Source organism: Chaetodon auriga, chromosome 9, assembly GCF_051107435.1.
Source record: "Chaetodon auriga isolate fChaAug3 chromosome 9, fChaAug3.hap1, whole genome shotgun sequence".
NCBI classification, from domain to species: Eukaryota; Metazoa; Chordata; class Actinopteri; order Chaetodontiformes; family Chaetodontidae; genus Chaetodon; species Chaetodon auriga.
The window spans coordinates 15,217,981-15,236,298 of NC_135082.1; the positions used below are offsets into that span (position 1 = coordinate 15,217,981).

Here is an 18,318-nt window from a genome sequence, read left to right on the forward strand (position 1 = left end):
TTTTTTTTTGACAAATGATGAACACTCATAAATGTTGTGACATGCAGTTTCTCATATATTTGTTGAGATATGAACTTTTAGCTTTTTTTTAGTCCCAATAGTCTGATTAATATCGGTTGGAGATGACAATGCCGAGCAAATCATCATGGACGGTTATCTAAATGCACACCTAACTGCAGTGAATTAACTCCAGCACACTTTGTAGCAGGTGATTCAGCGCTGTAAACATGGCTTATCGGTTATCAACTTGATTTACATTAAAATTCTGATTGTACAACAGAAACACATTGAAAATGTCTGGATATTTAGTAGTTGGTGGCATCTGATTTTCAATATAGCCGTCATCAAATCTTTATGCTTTTGTGGTGACTTGTGTTTGACAAATGAGTGATACCTATAAAAGTTAGGTCCATCATTCCGATTTCCACTGATTGTTAATAGTAGAAAAAGCATCGGAAGGATGTAATATTATAGTTTTAAGATAACTGTAGACGGGGAGGGCCAAGAGCTCATGTGTGTTTGTGTGTAACATGAAAACATAATATCTGTTGTTAAATTGACGAAATTGGTCAACCTGAACGTTGCACGACACCTTATAGAAACCATTAATAATTCTCCATCCTCCACAGTATACTGTAGTTCAGCATAGTGAACTCTTAGGGCCGCTGTTGGCCAGTCTGTGTCAGTTAAGGAGAAGAAATTTGCAGTACCTCCCCCATCATTTCAGATAGAGAACGAGAGAAAGGCACAGGGAACTGTACAGAAAACGACGATCAGAGATCTAAACGTTCATTTGGGCGGATATTTTTCTTTTACCTTTGCAATTTACGACCTAACTGGTGATTATACAATCGGAAGACATAAAAAGGATTATCTCCGACGGAAAACAAACGTTTTGGAGAGGAATAATCGGAGGTTCTTTATACAGAAACAGGACGGACAGAACAATGAGACGGCAAGTGCTGCTGTTTATCTCGGTTCTCTCTTTCACGTCAGTGATTGGACAAGTCAGCTACACCATCCCAGAGGAAATGCCGAAAGGCTCTTTCGTCGGTGATATTGCGCAAGATTTGGGTTTAGATTTGAAAAGACTGAAATCGGGAAAAGCTCGTATTTATACGGGAGATAGTGCAGAGTACATCGAGTTGAATAAAGAAAGAGGAGTCCTCCTCGTCAAGGACAGGATAGACAGAGAAGTGATCTGCGCACAGACGGCTCCCTGTGCTCTGCATTTTCAGGTTATTTTAGAGAATCCGATGGAATTTTATAGCATCGCAGTCGAGGTTACAGATATTAACGACAACGCCCCGATTTTTAAAAGAGGTGATATGAAATTCAGAATCAGTGAATCGGTTGTTACAGGGACAGTGTTTATGCTGGATCAGGCAGTAGATTTGGATGTTGGTGTGAATGGCCTTCAAAGTTATTTGTTAAAGCCAACTGATAACTTCATTTTAAGAGTGCAAAATCAAGCCGACGGAAATAAGATGGTAGAAATGGTTTTACAGAAGTCTTTAGATCGTGAAAAACAGGATCACCTGTCGCTTATATTGACTGCAGTAGACGGTGGTGAGCCGCAGCTCTCTGGGACAGTTCAAATAAATATAAGTGTGCTAGATAGTAATGATAATGCCCCAGTTTTTACGCAGAAAATCTATAAATCAACCTTAAGAGAAAATTCACCCGCAGGAACGATAGTGATTACAGTCAGTGCCTCCGACTTAGATGAAGGATCTAATGGAAAGATATCCTACGCTATATTGAACTCTGTTGATGATGCATCTGAAATATTTGACATAAAAAAAGAAAATGGTGAAATTAGACTGGTCGGGAGCACTGACTTTGAAAAGAAGCGACAATATCAAATACATGTCCAAGCCAGTGATGAAGGAGGATTAACTGACTCGTGTAAAATTATTGTTGAAATAACGGACACAAATGACAATGTACCTGCGATAAATGTCATGTCAAAGTCCAGTGCAATAAAAGAAGACATTCAGCCTGGCACTGTTGTGACGATGATAAACATCCAAGATCCAGACTCAGGTGAAAATGGAAAAGTGCAATGTTATATTAACGACAACATTCCATTTTCAATTTCCTCATCGTCAAATAATTTCTTCAGTTTAACGACAGACAGTGATCTGGACAGAGAGAGAGCCTCTGAGTATAACATCACTGTGACCTGCTCTGATGAAGGAGTCCCCTCCCTCTCCAGCAGCGTCACTCTCACCTTACAGATCTCTGATGTCAATGACAACGCGCCTGTCTTTGAGAGGAGCTCATATGAGGCCTACATTGTAGAAAACAACACACCAGGTCTCTCTATATTCACAGTCAAAGCCAAAGATGCTGACTGGAACCAGAATGCACGTGTGTCTTACATCCTGGAGGACTCCTCTGTTAACGGAGTGCCAGTCTCCTCATATGTGTCGGTCAGTGCTGATAGTGGAGTCATCCATGCAGTGCGCTCTTTTGACTACGAGCAGATCAAAGATTTCCATTTCCGTGTCAAAGCGCAGGATGGAGGCTCTCCTCCACTCAGTAGCAACGTGACAGTGAAAATAATGATCCAGGATCAGAACGACAACCCCCCTCAGGTTCTGTACCCAGTCCAGACTGGTGGCTCTGTGGTGGCTGAAATGGTGCCTCGTTCAGCAGATGTGGGCTATCTGGTGACCAAAGTGGTGGCTGTTGATGTGGACTCTGGACAGAATGCCTGGCTCTCCTATAAACTGCAGAAAGCCACAGACAGGGCGCTGTTTGAAGTGGGCTTACAGAATGGAGAAATAAGAACGATCCGCCAAGTGACTGATAAAGATGCAGTCAAACAAAGACTGACTGTTATAGTGGAGGACAACGGGCAGCCCTCTCGTTCAGCTACAGTCATTGTTAACGTGGCGGTGGCGGACAGCTTCCCTGAAGTGCTGTCGGAGTTCACTGACTTTCCACACGACAAGGAGTACAATGACAACCTGACATTTTACTTGGTGTTGGCTTTGGCTGTCGTTTCCTTCCTCTTCATCACGTGTTTGGTGGTTATTATATCAGTGAAAATCTACAGATGGAGACAGTCTCGCGTCCTGTATCACTCCAGTCTGCCTGTGATTCCATATTATCCACCACGTTACTCAGACACTTTGGGGACAGGGACTCTCCCACACGTGTACAATTACGAGGTGTGCAGGACGACTGACTCCAGAAAGAGTGACTGTAAGTTCGGCAGAGCTGGTAGTCAGAACGTGCTGATAATGGACCCCAGTTCAACAGGGACGATGCAGCGGCTACAGAGTGAGAAGAGCATCCTGGATGAACCAGACTCTCCTCTAGAGGTTGGTTTTCCATAAGATTCATATGTTTTCATCCACTGGTCGCAGGTCTATTTCTATTTCTCAGCATAGTGGGTCAGACCCTTTTCAGGATTTAATCTCTCTCTCTCTCTCTCTCTCTCTCTCTCTCTCTCTCTCTCTCTCTCTCTCTCTCTCTCTCTCTCTCTCTCTCTGTGTGTGTGTGTGTGTGTGTGTGTGTGTGTGTGTGTGTGTGTGTGTGTGTGTGAGAGAGAGAGAGAGAGAGAGAGAGAGAGAGTCTTTTGCAAGCTTTTCTGTATTTTATCCTTTTGTCTGTGTTAGTTTCTGTAGATATCTCTAATAGACACGTCACTGAAAAACAGCGTTGACAGACGGATATGAATTTGTTTTCAGTCTCGATACAGACTGTTTACAGTTGCAGACCAAAGTGCAACGTGTAAGCTGGAGTCATTGCTTTAAATAGTGTATTTGATTATTCAGCACCATGGAAAGCGCAAACAATAGCTGTGATACTGCAATCCACTAAGGGTATTGTAACTTGAAAAAGTAATTACATTACTCTTGGACTCAGTGGTATATGTAGCTCCCCGTGTTCCTATTGTTGCTTCCTATATTCTCCTTCATAATATCCATTGCTTTCGTCCTCTATTTGTCATTTATCAGCAATGGCGACAGATAGAAAGGCTAGTATTTATATGAGATTACAATTTTAACAAAATGTATCTTCGTAAATCTCTTTGCTGTCTTTTTGTAAAATTCCTTTTTGGTGGTTGCCACAGAAATATACCATGTAGTTCAGCTCATTGAACAGAGAGGGACGCTGTTGGCCATCGAGTTACTGAAGAAGCATTTGTTGCAGTACCTCCCCTCCACCCCTTTGTATTGCACTGGAAAATAGAGAGAGGCAGTTAACAGTCGGGGTTGCCGTGAATAGCATCAGCCAGGACAACACAATGGGATTTCTTTGTTCCGCAATTTAGGATAAGTGTCACCTTAACGATCATATAGGTGGACCTATATGTCAAAAACGGAACCTGGAGCGACAAAACAGGGGATTTCGTTCTGGTTTTCTTCACATAGATGTCGACGGGAACGATGGGATGGCAAGTGCGGTTGTTTTTGTCGGTGCTCTCTATCTGTGTAGTGCACGGCCAGGTCAGTTACTCTATTCCCGAAGAAATGGCAAAGGGGGCTCTAATAGGCAATATAGCCCAGGATTTAGGGTTAGGCGTGGAAAGACTTAAGTCCGGTAAGGCTCGTATTTATACGGGCAACAGTGAGGAGTATATCGAGCTGAAACGAGAAAGAGGAGTCCTCCTTATTAAAGACAGGATAGACAGAGAATCTCTGTGCGGTCAAACGATGCCTTGTGCACTTCATTTTCAAATGATCCTTGAAAACCCAATGGAGTTTTACACGGTTACTGTCGAAATTACCGATGTGAATGACAATCCTCCCACTTTTGAGAGAGAGGAGATTAAATATGAAATTAGCGAATCAGCTCTTACCGGAGCTCGATTCGTTTTAGAGAAAGCCATAGACGATGATGTTGGTGTGAACGGCTTGAACAGCTACGCCCTAAAACCCAGTGACAATTTCGCTCTGAAAACAATCAGCAGAGGAGATGGGACTAAACATGTCGAGATGGTTTTACAGAAACCTTTAGACCGAGAGAATGATGAGCATATATCATTATTACTCACCGCTTTGGATGGTGGTGAACCACAGCTTTCAGGAACAATGCAGATTATGATAACTGTGCTCGATGCCAATGATAACCCGCCTGTTTGTTCCAAATCGGAATACAAGGCAAGTGTGACAGAGAACGCTCCTGCTGGCACTCTGATAACTACCGTCAGGGCGACAGACCTGGATAAAGGAAATAACGGAAAAGTCACATACATGATTTCGAAATCTGGAGCAGCGGGTCTCTTTAAAATTGATCCAAATAATGGAGAATTGACCTTAACTGGAAATGTAGATTATGAAAAACGGAGACTTTATGAGATTGATGTTCAGGTGTCAGATCAGGGAGGATTATCTGACGCATGTAAAGTGATTGTGGACGTGGCAGATACAAATGATAACCCTCCGTCCATTAACATAATGTCTAACTCAAACACAGTATCTGAGAACATGAAACCGGGAACGGTTGTCACAATGCTTAATATACAAGACCCGGACTCAAATGATAACGGCAAAGTCATGTGTGTTTTAAACGAAAATGATAATTTTGCCATTAAATCAACAACAAACAATTTCTTCACTGTTGTAACAGACAGTGATCTGGACAGAGAGAGAGCCTCTGAGTATAACATCACTGTGACTTGCTCTGATGAAGGAGTCCCCTCCCTCTCCAGCAGCGTCACTCTCACCTTACAGATCTCTGATGTCAATGACAACGCGCCTGTCTTTGAGAGGAGCTCATATGAGGCCTACATCGTAGAAAACAACACACCAGGTCTCTCTATATTCACAGTCAAAGCCACAGACGCTGACTGGAACCAGAATGCGCGTGTGTCTTACATCCTGGAGGACTCCTCTGTTAACGGAGTGCCAGTCTCCTCATATGTGTCGGTCAGTGCTGATAGTGGAGTCATCCATGCAGTGCGCTCTTTTGACTACGAGCAGATCAAAGATTTTCACTTCCGCGTCAAAGCGCAGGATGGAGGCTCTCCTCCACTCAGTAGCAACGTGACAGTGAAAATAATGATCCAGGACCAGAACGACAACCCCCCTCAGGTCCTGTACCCAGTCCAGACTGGTGGCTCTGTGGTGGCTGAAATGGTGCCTCGTTCAGCAGATGTGGGCTATCTGGTGACCAAAGTGGTGGCTGTTGATGTGGACTCTGGACAGAATGCCTGGCTCTCCTATAAACTGCAGAAAGCCACAGACAGGGCGCTGTTTGAAGTGGGCTTACAGAATGGAGAAATAAGAACGATCCGCCAAGTGACTGATAAAGATGCAGTCAAACAAAGACTGACTGTCATAGTGGAGGACAACGGGCAGCCCTCTCGTTCAGCTACAGTCATTGTTAACGTGGCGGTGGCGGACAGCTTCCCTGAAGTGCTGTCGGAGTTCACTGACTTTCCACACGACAAGGAGTACAATGACAACCTGACTTTTTACTTGGTGTTGGCTTTGGCTGTCGTTTCCTTCCTCTTCATCACGTGTTTGGTGGTTATTATATCAGTGAAAATCTACAGATGGAGACAGTCTCGCGTCCTGTATCACTCCAGTCTGCCTGTGATTCCATATTATCCACCACGTTACTCAGACACTTTGGGGACAGGGACTCTCCCACACGTCTACAATTACGAGGCTTGCAGGACGACAGACTCCAGAAAGAGTGACTGTAAGTTCGGCAGAGCTGGTAGTCAGAACGTGCTGATAATGCACCCCAGTTCAACAGGGACGATGCAGCGACTACAGAGTGAGAAGAACATCCTGGATGAACCAGACTCTCCTCTAGAGGTTAGACTTCATTAATACACCTTCAGTCTCTTCTTAATGATTTAACACGTAATTACACACAACTGTCTGTCTTTAAGTCACAGCTAGGGGAGTGTACCATTTTAATAAACATTTTGATTTCAGAGGAAAGTTTTTTTTCTCTCGCTCTCTCTACAGCATTGATGTGTACATTGTACTCATGTGTACATTCCCCAACGGAATTTCGAATAGATTTTACCTTCAGCCTGTCTACTTGAGGGAAGTGATTAGTTGTTTTCATAATGGTAATAATAATAGTTATTTTTACTTATTTCTCATTTTAATTATTATTTCTAGTAGTAGTTGCAGTAGTTTTAGTGGCGGTGATAATGGGGAATAATAGATGACACATTTTTATTTCTTATCTTGTCTTATCTTAAACTGCTGTTTGCATTGTTTTATTGTTGGTTTCTTCTTCTGGTGTTCTCATTTTTTTCCCTATAATTATTACTATTTCTTTTCCAAGCAATGTTCCCTTTCCATCCTTTCATTTAGATTTTATAACCATCCATTTTCCTGATACATGTGCAAAACACCATGAATAGACTGTCTTATTGTGTATATTGTCACTATAAATACATGATCTCGATTATCTGGACAATAATTGCAATAAATATCAATCACGTCTTCGTCTGGCAATCGTTTGGCAAGTTCAATGTATCGTTTACATAGATGTAAATGTGGAAATGGCTTACAATGAGTTCTCCAGAGCTGACTTTTAGTTGTTGTTCTGCAGTTTTATAATCTGGACTCTTAGGGCCGCTGTTGACCAGAGTGTCAATGAGTGAGAGCAGGGTTGTAGCAGCACCTCCCGTGTTACGTCGACACAATACAGAGAGAACACGACGGGTAAAGATCGGACATTTCTGCCTGTGGAACATCTTTTGAAAGGAAGAGGAGAAATTGCGACTTGAAGAAATATTTAATTGTGTGGATTGTGCAGCTGTAAATAAGAAACGATCTAAGAGGTATCTGTTTTCGGGGAATATAAACAGACTGTGGAGCCTCACTTGGGAAAATATCGGATAGAACAATGAATCGGCAAGTACTGTTGTTTATCTCTCTCCTTTCCCTCGACTCGGTGTTCGGGCAGGTCAGTTACTCCATTCCAGAGGAAATGGCGAAAGGGTCTTTAGTGGGCAATATAGCACAAGATTTGGGTTTAGAAATTAAGCGTTTGATATCAGGCAAAGCTAAGATCTATACACGGAACAGCGACGAGTACATGGAGCTGAACAGAGAAAGAGGAGTCCTCCTCGTCAAAGAGCGAATCGACAGAGAGGTGTTGTGCACAGAGACTGCGCTGTGCGCTTTACATTTTCAGGTTATTTTAGAGAATCCTATGGAATTTTACACTGTTACCGTCCAGATCACTGATATTAATGACAATGCACCGACTTTTGAAAAAAGTGAAATTGCATTTAAAATTAGTGAATCGGCAATCACTGGTGCAAAATTTGTGCTTGAAAGAGCAGAGGACCTTGATGTTGGAATTAATGGTGTACAAAACTACGAATTAAAACCAACAGATAATTTTGCTCTGAAACTGCACAATAACGCTGATGGGAATAAAAACGTCGAGCTGGTGCTACAGAAGCCTTTAGACAGAGAAAAACAAGAGCAGATATCTCTTGTGTTGACGGCTGTAGATGGAGGAGAGCCGCAGATGTCAGGAACAATGCTGATCGTCATCACAGTTTTAGACGTCAATGATAATGCCCCTGTTTTCACACAGCCAACATACAAGGCTACAGTTACTGAGAATTCACCAAAGGGGACAGTCGTTGCTACTGTTACAGCCTCAGATGCAGATGAAGGCTCTAACGGAAAAATAATTTATTCAATCACGAATACGTTAGGAAATGTCAGAAAAATGTTTGAGGTGGGTAAAGACAATGGAGAAGTTTCATTAATTGGAAACATTGATTTCGAAAAGTCAAAGAATTTTCAAATAAATTTACGTGCTAGTGATGAAGGAGGACTCACAGATTCTTGTAAATTAATTGTTGACGTGAGAGATGTGAATGATAACAAGCCGGAAATTAACATAATGTCCAAGTCAAATGTGATATCAGAGGATGCCAAACTCAATACTGTAGTTACAATGATAAATATTGAGGACCTAGATTCAGGAGAAAATGGTCTTGTGAAATGTTTCATCCATGACAGTGTACCCTTCATTTTAAAAACATCAACAAATAATTTCTACAGTTTAGTGACAGACAGTGATCTGGACAGAGAGAGAGCCTCTGAGTATAACATCACTGTGACCTGCTCTGATGAAGGAGTCCCCTCCCTCTCCAGCAGCGTCACTCTCACCTTACAGATCTCTGATGTCAATGACAACGCGCCTGTCTTTGAGAGGAGCTCATATGAGGCCTACATTGTAGAAAACAACACACCAGGTCTCTCTATATTCACAGTCAAAGCCACAGATGCTGACTGGAACCAGAATGCGCGTGTTTCTTACATCCTGGAGGACTCCTCTGTTAACGGAGTGCCAGTCTCCTCATATGTGTCGGTCAGTGCTGATAGTGGAGTCATCCATGCAGTGCGCTCTTTTGACTACGAGCAGATCAAAGATTTCCATTTCCGCGTCAAAGCGCAGGATGGAGGCTCTCCTCCACTCAGTAGCAACGTGACAGTGAAAATAGTGATCCAGGATCAGAACGACAACCCCCCTCAGGTACTGTACCCAGTCCAGACTGGTGGCTCTGTGGTGGCTGAAATGGTTCCTCGTTCAGCAGATGTGGGCTATCTGGTGACCAAAGTGGTGGCTGTTGATGTGGACTCTGGACAGAATGCCTGGCTCTCCTATAAACTGCAGAAAGCCACAGACAGGGCGCTGTTTGAAGTGGGCTTACAGAATGGAGAAATAAGAACGATCCGCCAAGTGACTGATAAAGATGCAGTCAAACAAAGACTGACTGTCATAGTGGAGGACAACGGGCAGCCCTCTCGTTCAGCTACAGTCATTGTTAACGTGGCGGTGGCGGACAGCTTCCCTGAAGTGCTGTCGGAGTTCACTGACTTTCCACACGACAAGGAGTACAATGACAACCTGACGTTTTACTTGGTGTTGGCTTTGGCTGTCGTTTCCTTCCTCTTCATCACGTGTTTGGTGGTTATTATATCAGTGAAAATCTACAGATGGAGACAGTCTCGCGTCCTGTATCACTCCAGTCTGCCTGTGATTCCATATTATCCACCACGTTACTCAGACACTTTGGGGACAGGGACTCTCCCACATGTGTACAATTACGAGGTGTGCAGGACGACTGACTCCAGAAAGAGTGACTGTAAGTTCGGCCGAGCTGGTAGTCAGAACGTGCTGATTATGGACCCCAGTTCAACAGGGACGATGCAGCGACTACAGAGTGAGAAGAGCATCCTGGATGAACCAGACTCTCCTTTGGAGGTTAGTTGAATAACGTAGCTTCATTTCACAAGTACGCTGCTTTGACTTCGGTACGTTGTGTGTTTATTTGGACTGACATATCCCAAAGCGGTCAGACTTTTGTCTTCTTTTTTTCCCCTCACTATTTAAATAATCAACCTGTTGTTGCTTAACTTAATTAATGATACAGAGATTCTATACTCTTCAAATTCGGACAGACGTGTCGGAGAATTTTACTTCATTTTTGTATTGTTTATCATTTCTATTTTAAATGTGTTTCGTGGCTCATTTCCTTCCTTATCAGCAACCTTTCTAACAGTCAGTAATCTTTTTTGGAGAGAGACTTGGTATTGGTATTTGATGAAATAGTCAACAGGCTGTTTTGAAAGTAAAACACAAAGATCTCATCTTTGTGTTTTACTTTCTTGCTAACTCAGCATACATTTCCTCAAAGCGTATTACATACATGGAAAATGTGTGTATTTTTTAATGACATCAGCGATATTTCAATTTTCTCATGTTTTAAGTGGAACATGAAACACTCGTGTCTCCATGAAACCACTTGCGATGTTCAGTCATGTTGCCGTTTTTCAGACTCATCATTTCAGCACCTCGGACAGCGACTTTCCAGACTCATCTCTCCTTTTTCCTCTTCTTCAACTTAATATTGTTTTTCGGGTAGTATTCTAATTTATTTTATTTTCCTCTTTTATCCCTGTAGTCAGGTGTGTTTTGTTTTGTTTTGTTTTGTTTTGTTTTGTTTTGTTTTGTTTTGTTTTGTTTTGTTTTGTTTTGTTTTGTGATGACACATTATGTGGCACGAATGTTCAGACAAACGTGAGAAGACAGAAATATAAACCTTTTGGAAGTGGCAAATCACCGGCTGTTCAGAGGATAATGCTCCTTCTGCGGTTTTTATTACGTTACAGCAAGTTCATCTTTCGTAACGTTGGGTCTTCTGGACAACTTAATTCATGATGGTTTTCTGCAGTTGTGTTAAATGAACTCTTAGGGCCGCTGTTGACCAGAGTGTGCAGACTGAGGGTAGGGTTGTTGCAGCACCTCCCATGAAACATCACCATAATGAAGAGAGAACACGACGGGAAAAGATCGGACATCCTGGATATGGCGAATATCTGATAATAGACACGACGACTTCAAAGACTGTTGCCTCCAATGTGTGGATTATACAGCTGCGGAATTGATGTTTGACAGTGGAAGGAATTTCAGTTTGTGTAATACATAGTTGGACTGTGGAACCTACTAGAGAAAATACTCCGATAGAACAATGAAAGGACAAGCGCTTTTGTTTATCTCTCTCCTTTCCCTTGGCTCGGTAACTGGACAAGTCACATACACAATACCGGAGGAGATGGCGAAAGGGTCGTTAGTCGGTAATGTGGCACAAGATTTAGGATTGGAAACGAGACGTTTGACTTCTGGTAAAGCGCGAATTTATACCCGAGACAGCGACGAGTACATCGAGCTGAACAGAGAAAGAGGAGTCCTCCTTGTTAAAGAGAGAATAGACAGAGAGACGCTCTGCAGAAAGACGACGCCGTGTGCTTTACACTTTCAGATTATTTTAGAAAATCCTATGGAATTTTACACTGTTACCGTCCAGATCACAGACATGAATGATAATGCACCAACCTTTGAAGAAGAGGAAATCAAATTTAAGATAAGTGAGTCAGCGATCTCGGGGGCAAAATTTGTGCTCGACAGGGCTGTGGATCTTGATGTTGGGATTAATGATCTTAAAAACTACGAATTAAAACCAACAGATAATTTTGCTCTGAAACTGCACAATAACGCCGATGGAAATAAAAACGTCGAGCTGGTGCTACAGAAGCCTTTAGACAGAGAGAAACAAGAGCAGATATCTCTTGTGTTGACGGCTGTAGATGGAGGGGAGCCGCAGATGTCAGGAACAATGCTGATCGTCATCACAGTTTTAGACGCTAATGATAATGCCCCCGTTTTCACACAGCCAACATACAAGGCGACAGTTACTGAGAATTCACCAAAGGGGACAGTCGTTGCTACTGTTACAGCCTCAGATGCAGATGAAGGCTCTAACGGGAAAATAACCTATTCAATCACGAAAACGTTAGATGATGTGAGGAAGGTGTTTAAGATAAACAAAGAAAACGGCGAAATTTCATTAATTGGAAATATTGATTTTGAGGAGTCCCGAAATTTTCAAATAAATATACGTGCTAGTGATGATGGAGGACTAACAGATTCTTGTAAGTTGATTGTTGATGTTCAAGATGTAAATGACAACCAACCTGAGATTAACATAATGTCCAAGTCAACTGTTATATCAGAAGATGCCAAATTGAATACAGTTGTTACAATGATAAATATTGAGGACAAGGACACTGGAGACAACGGAAAAGTACAATGTTTTATCAGCGACAGTGTTCCCTTCATCTTAAAAACATCAACAAATAATTTCTACAGTTTAGTGACAGACAGTGATCTGGACAGAGAGAGAGCCTCTGAGTATAACATCACTGTGACCTGCTCTGATGAAGGAGTCCCCTCCCTCTCCAGCAGCGTCACTCTCACCTTACAGATCTCTGATGTCAATGACAACGCGCCTGTCTTTGAGAGGAGCTCATATGAGGCCTACATTGTAGAAAACAACACACCAGGTCTCTCTATATTCACAGTCAAAGCCACAGACGCTGACTGGAACCAGAATGCGCGTGTTTCTTACATCCTGGAGGACTCCTCTGTTAACGGAGTGCCAGTCTCCTCATATGTGTCGGTCAGTGCTGATAGTGGAGTCATCCATGCAGTGCGCTCTTTTGACTACGAGCAGATCAAAGATTTCCACTTCCGCGTCAAAGCGCAGGATGGAGGCTCTCCTCCACTCAGTAGCAACGTGTCAGTGAAAATCATGATCCAGGACCAGAACGACAACCCCCCTCAGGTCCTGTACCCAGTCCAGACTGGTGGCTCTCTGGTGGCTGAAATGGTGCCTCGTTCAGCAGATGTGGGCTATCTGGTGACCAAAGTGGTGGCTGTTGATGTGGACTCTGGACAGAATGCCTGGCTCTCCTATAAACTGCAGAAAGCCACAGACAGGGCGCTGTTTGAAGTGGGCTTACAGAATGGAGAAATAAGAACCATCCGCCAAGTGACTGATAAAGATGCAGTCAAACAAAGACTGACTGTCATAGTGGAGGACAACGGGCAGCCCTCTCGTTCAGCTACAGTCATTGTTAACGTGGCGGTGGCGGACAGCTTCCCTGAAGTGCTGTCGGAGTTCACTGACTTTCCACACGACAAGGAGTACAATGACAACCTGACTTTTTACTTGGTGCTGGCTTTGGCTGTCGTTTCCTTCCTCTTCATCACGTGTTTGGTGGTTATTATATCAGTGAAAATCTACAGATGGAGACAGTCTCGCGTCCTGTATCACTCCAGTCTGCCTGTGATTCCATATTATCCACCACGTTACTCAGACACTTTGGGGACAGGGACTCTCCCACATGTGTACAATTACGAGGTTTGCAGGACGACTGACTCCAGAAAGAGTGACTTTAAGTTCGGCAGAGCTGGTAGTCAGAACGTGCTGATAATGGACCCCAGTTCAACAGGGACGATGCAGCGACTACAGAGTGAGAAGAGCATCCTGGATGAACCAGACTCTCCTCTAGAGGTTAGACTGCATTAACACAGCTTCAGACGGTTCTTAATGATTCAAATTTGATAATTCACAACTGATCTTCTTTATGTAATATTCATGGAGCATACATATGCAGCGAAAGTTTTAATTTAGGGCACAGTGACGTGTTTTTAAACCCATTTAAACAATTTACTTTTACATGAATTGTGGGTTAACGTTACCTGTTTTTGTCCAAAAGAGTTTTCATTGCATTTTTACTTCAACCTGCCTCCTTTGCAAGCACAATCAATTATTTTAGTAGTCGTAATGATTTAGTTATTTATTTATAATTGTAATACTAGTAGAAGCAGTAGTAGTAACGATAGTTGTGGTGTTGATAATGAAAGTCATAGTCTAATTATCTGTTATACAAAGTTTTCAAAATTCTTTTCAGATGTCATACCTGTATGTGGCATCACGTTATTCGAAGACCTCGCGGAGGGTTTCTGTTTGGGCTTTCATTCAGAAATGATTCACTTCAGACCTGATGGCGACATAAATAGCACATCCACATGTTAATCTTGTGTGTCAACAGCGTTTTCTGTAGTTTTATAATGGACTTAATCTTTAGTTCTTCTCATTCCTTTTTTTTTTTTTTTTTTTTTTTTTTTTCCAGAATTGTCATTATGTGGGAAAGCATTTGTCGTCCGAGCTATTTGACTCTTTCCATGGTTTTAACTGGATTTGATATCCACCCTATTCCTGATCTGCAAGATTTGAAAACTCAATACTTTTAATTGCGTATCTGTTCTTTTTAAATGTATATTTTTATAATGACCTTGTCTGTAAACAAGGTTGATTTCAATCAAGTTGTCCTCTTGTTGTTGTTTGAGAAGTCCAAGATATTACTTAAATACATGTATTGTTACTAAATATCAGCTGGTTTACAATGAGTTCTCCAGAGCTGACCTTTAGTTGTTCTTCTGCAGTTTTATAATCTGGACTCTTAGGGCCGCTGTTGACCAGAGTGTCTGTGAGTGAGAGCAGGGTTGTAGCAGCACCTCCCGTGTTACGTCGACACAATACAGAGAGAACACGACGGGTAAAGATCGGATATTTCTGCCTGTGGAACATCTTTTGAAAGGAAGAGGAGAAATTGCGAATTGAAAAAAGATTTTGTTGTGTGGATTGTGCAGCTGTAAATACGAAATGATCTAAGAGGTATCTGTTTTGGGGGAATATAAACAGACTGTGGAGCCTCACTTGGGAAAATATCGGAAAGAACAATGAATCGGCAAGTACTGTTGTTTATCTCTCTCCTTTCCCTCGACTCGGTGTTCGGGCAGGTCAGTTACTCCATTCCAGAGGAAATGGCGAAAGGGTCTTTAGTGGGCAATATAGCACAAGATTTAGGTTTAGAAATTAAGCGTTTGATATCAGGCAAAGCTAAGATCTATACACGGAACAGCGACGAGTACATGGAGCTGAACAGAGAAAGAGGAGTCCTCCTCGTCAAAGAGCGAATCGACAGAGAGGTGTTGTGCACAGAGACTGCGCTGTGCGCTTTACATTTTCAGGTTATTTTAGAGAATCCTATGGAATTTTACACTGTTACCGTCCAGATCACTGATATTAATGACAATGCTCCAACCTTTGAAAAAAGTGAGATGAGATTTAAAATAAGTGAGTCAGCGATCTCGGGGGCAAAATTCGTGCTCGAAAGGGCTGTGGATCTTGATGTTGGAGTCAATGATCTTCAAAGGTACGAATTAAAACCAACAGATAATTTTGCTCTGAAACTGCACAATAACGCTGATGGAAATAAAAACGTCGAGATGGTGCTACAGAAGCCTTTAGACAGAGAAAAACAAGAGCAGATATCTCTGGTGTTGACGGCTGTAGACGGAGGAGAGCCGCAGATGTCAGGAACAATGCTGATCGTCATCACAGTTTTAGACGCTAATGATAATGCCCCCGTTTTCACACAGCCAACATACAAGGCTACAGTTACTGAGAATTCACCAAAGGGGACAGTCGTTGCCACTGTTACAGCCTCAGATGCAGATGAAGGCTCTAACGGGAAAATAATTTATTCAATCACGAATACGTTAGATAATGTCAGGAAAATATTTGAGATAAACAAAGAAAATGGAGAAGTTTCATTAATTGGAGACATTGACTTCGAAAAGTCAAGAAATTTTCAAATAAACTTACTTGCTAGTGATGAAGGAGGACTCACAGATTCTTGTAAATTAATTGTTGACGTAAGAGATGTGAATGATAACAAGCCGGAAATTAACATAATGTCCAAGTCAAATGTGATATCAGAGGATGCCAAACTCAATACTGTAGTTACAATGATAAATATTGAGGACCTAGATTCAGGAGAAAATGGTCTTGTGAAATGTTTCATCAGTGACAGTGTTCCCTTCATCTTAAAAACATCAACAAATAATTTCTACAGTTTAGTGACAGACAGTGATCTGGACAGAGAGAGAGCCTCTGAGTATAACATCACTGTGACCTGCTCTGATGAAGGAGTCCCCTCCCTCTCCAGCAGCGTCACTCTCACCTTACAGATCTCTGATGTCAATGACAACGCGCCTGTCTTTGAGAGGAGCTCATATGAGGCCTACATTGTAGAAAACAACACACCAGGTCTCTCTATATTCACAGTCAAAGCCACAGACGCTGACTGGAACCAGAATGCGCGTGTTTCTTACATCCTGGAGGACTCCTCTGTTAACGGAGTGCCAGTCTCCTCATATGTGTCGGTCAGTGCTGATAGTGGAGTCATCCATGCAGTGCGCTCTTTTGACTACGAGCAGATCAAAGATTTCCACTTCCGCGTCAAAGCGCAGGATGGAGGCTCTCCTCCACTCAGTAGCAATGTGACAGTGAAAATAATGATCCAGGACCAGAACGACAACCCCCCTCAGGTCCTGTATCCAGTCCAGACTGGTGGCTCTCTGGTGGCTGAAATGGTACCTCGTTCAGCAGATGTGGGCTATCTGGTGACCAAAGTGGTGGCTGTTGATGTGGACTCTGGACAGAATGCCTGGCTCTCCTATAAACTGCAGAAAGCCACAGACAGGGCGCTGTTTGAAGTGGGCTTACAGAATGGAGAAATAAGAACGATCCGCCAAGTGACTGATAAAGATGCAGTCAAACAAAGACTGACTGTCATAGTGGAGGACAACGGGCAGCCCTCTCGTTCAGCTACAGTCATTGTTAACGTGGCGGTGGCGGACAGCTTCCCTGAAGTGCTGTCGGAGTTCACTGACTTTCCACACGACAAGGAGTACAATGACAACCTGACTTTTTACTTGGTGCTGGCTTTGGCTGTCGTTTCCTTCCTCTTCATCACGTGTTTGGTGGTTATTATATCAGTGAAAATCTACAGATGGAGACAGTCTCGCGTCCTGTATCACTCCAGTCTGCCTGTGATTCCATATTATCCACCACGTTACTCAGACACTTTGGGGACAGGGACTCTCCCACACGTGTACAATTACGAGGTGTGCAGGACGACTGACTCCAGAAAGAGTGACTGTAAGTTCGGCAGAGCTGGTAGTCAGAACGTGCTGATAATGGACCCCAGTTCAACAGGGACGATGCAGCGGCTACAGAGTGAGAAGAGCATCCTGGATGAACCAGACTCTCCTCTAGAGGTTTGATCTCTTGTAATTGTTCCCACACATCATTACAATTCTTTTTCTTCTTCTTCTTCTTCTTCTTCTTCTTTTACCTAAAGCATGAAGCGTTTTGGTTGAAATAATTGCACGTAGTACAGTTAGAGGATCATGTCCTCTCTGTGTTGGCCTAAAAGTGTTATTTATTGTAACTGAAGTTCAGTGTGTTGATATAGACTGATTATTAATACTGGTGCTTTTATCCTCTGATTTAAAATTTTCCAGAGCCAGATACATAACATTTATTTATTCTTTTTCATTTCTGACCTTGCATAAAATTGGACAGTTCATCAGATTTTTTTCAGTCTTCCCTGCTCACATAGCTTAACTTTCTTTTCTTATTATTTGCCACAAATTCTGAGCAGACACTGACAAGGTTTCATTGCAACACATCTATGATGTTTGAACATCAGTCACAGACGACATTGTTATTTTTTGCACCTGAATCCAGATATTGTGACAGGTCTTGTGTGCTGATGTCAGTTATGAAACGGATTTGATCAATTTTAGAACAAGGGACAGCTACCAGTGCTTCATTAGCTTATTTTATGGCCCAATCACAATGTTTCCTCCAAGGCCTTAAATGCTAAACCCTCACTGCCTTGACTGAGTTCATCTGATCAGAACTTATGTGCAAAAGGCCACAAGTGCCCAAATGGTATACATATGAATGGATCATCACTTTGCAACATATTTGGTACCTTGATGACACCAAAACATGTTACTGAGAACTGTGGGTTTGTTCCTCACATATAGACTTTCTTTTTTCTCGTAGCTGCTCTTTCCATGTTTTAATTGAACAATTGTACT

The 18,318-nt window shown here is 42.5% G+C and overlaps 4 protein-coding genes across 29 annotated transcripts in view; all 4 read left to right on the forward strand.

Annotated features, from left to right (window-relative positions):
• Positions 1 to 18,318, forward strand: part of LOC143325917 (protocadherin gamma-C5-like) — a 280,430-nt gene that overhangs the window by 161,807 nt on the left and 100,305 nt on the right. The window lies entirely within an intron of this gene.
• LOC143325934 (protocadherin gamma-A3-like) overlaps positions 1 to 18,318 on the forward strand; it is a 67,990-nt gene that overhangs the window by 37,577 nt on the left and 12,095 nt on the right. The window lies entirely within an intron of this gene.
• LOC143325944 (protocadherin gamma-A7-like) lies at positions 948 to 3,966 on the forward strand. The gene is made up of 2 exons (XM_076739365.1): positions 948 to 1,271; positions 2,553 to 3,966. The coding sequence occupies exons 1-2, from the start codon at positions 948 to 950 to the stop codon at positions 3,345 to 3,347; spliced, it is 1,119 nt and encodes a 372-aa protein (XP_076595480.1). The 3' UTR covers positions 3,348 to 3,966.
• The window catches only part of LOC143325938 (protocadherin beta-16-like), a 59,190-nt gene continuing 54,748 nt past the window's right edge, over positions 13,877 to 18,318 (forward strand). The window contains exon 1 of the mRNA XM_076739360.1: positions 13,877 to 17,487. Coding sequence (XP_076595475.1) covers positions 15,103 to 17,487 — 2,385 coding nt within the window. The 5' untranslated portion in view covers positions 13,877 to 15,102. The remainder of the gene's footprint in view (positions 17,488 to 18,318) is intronic.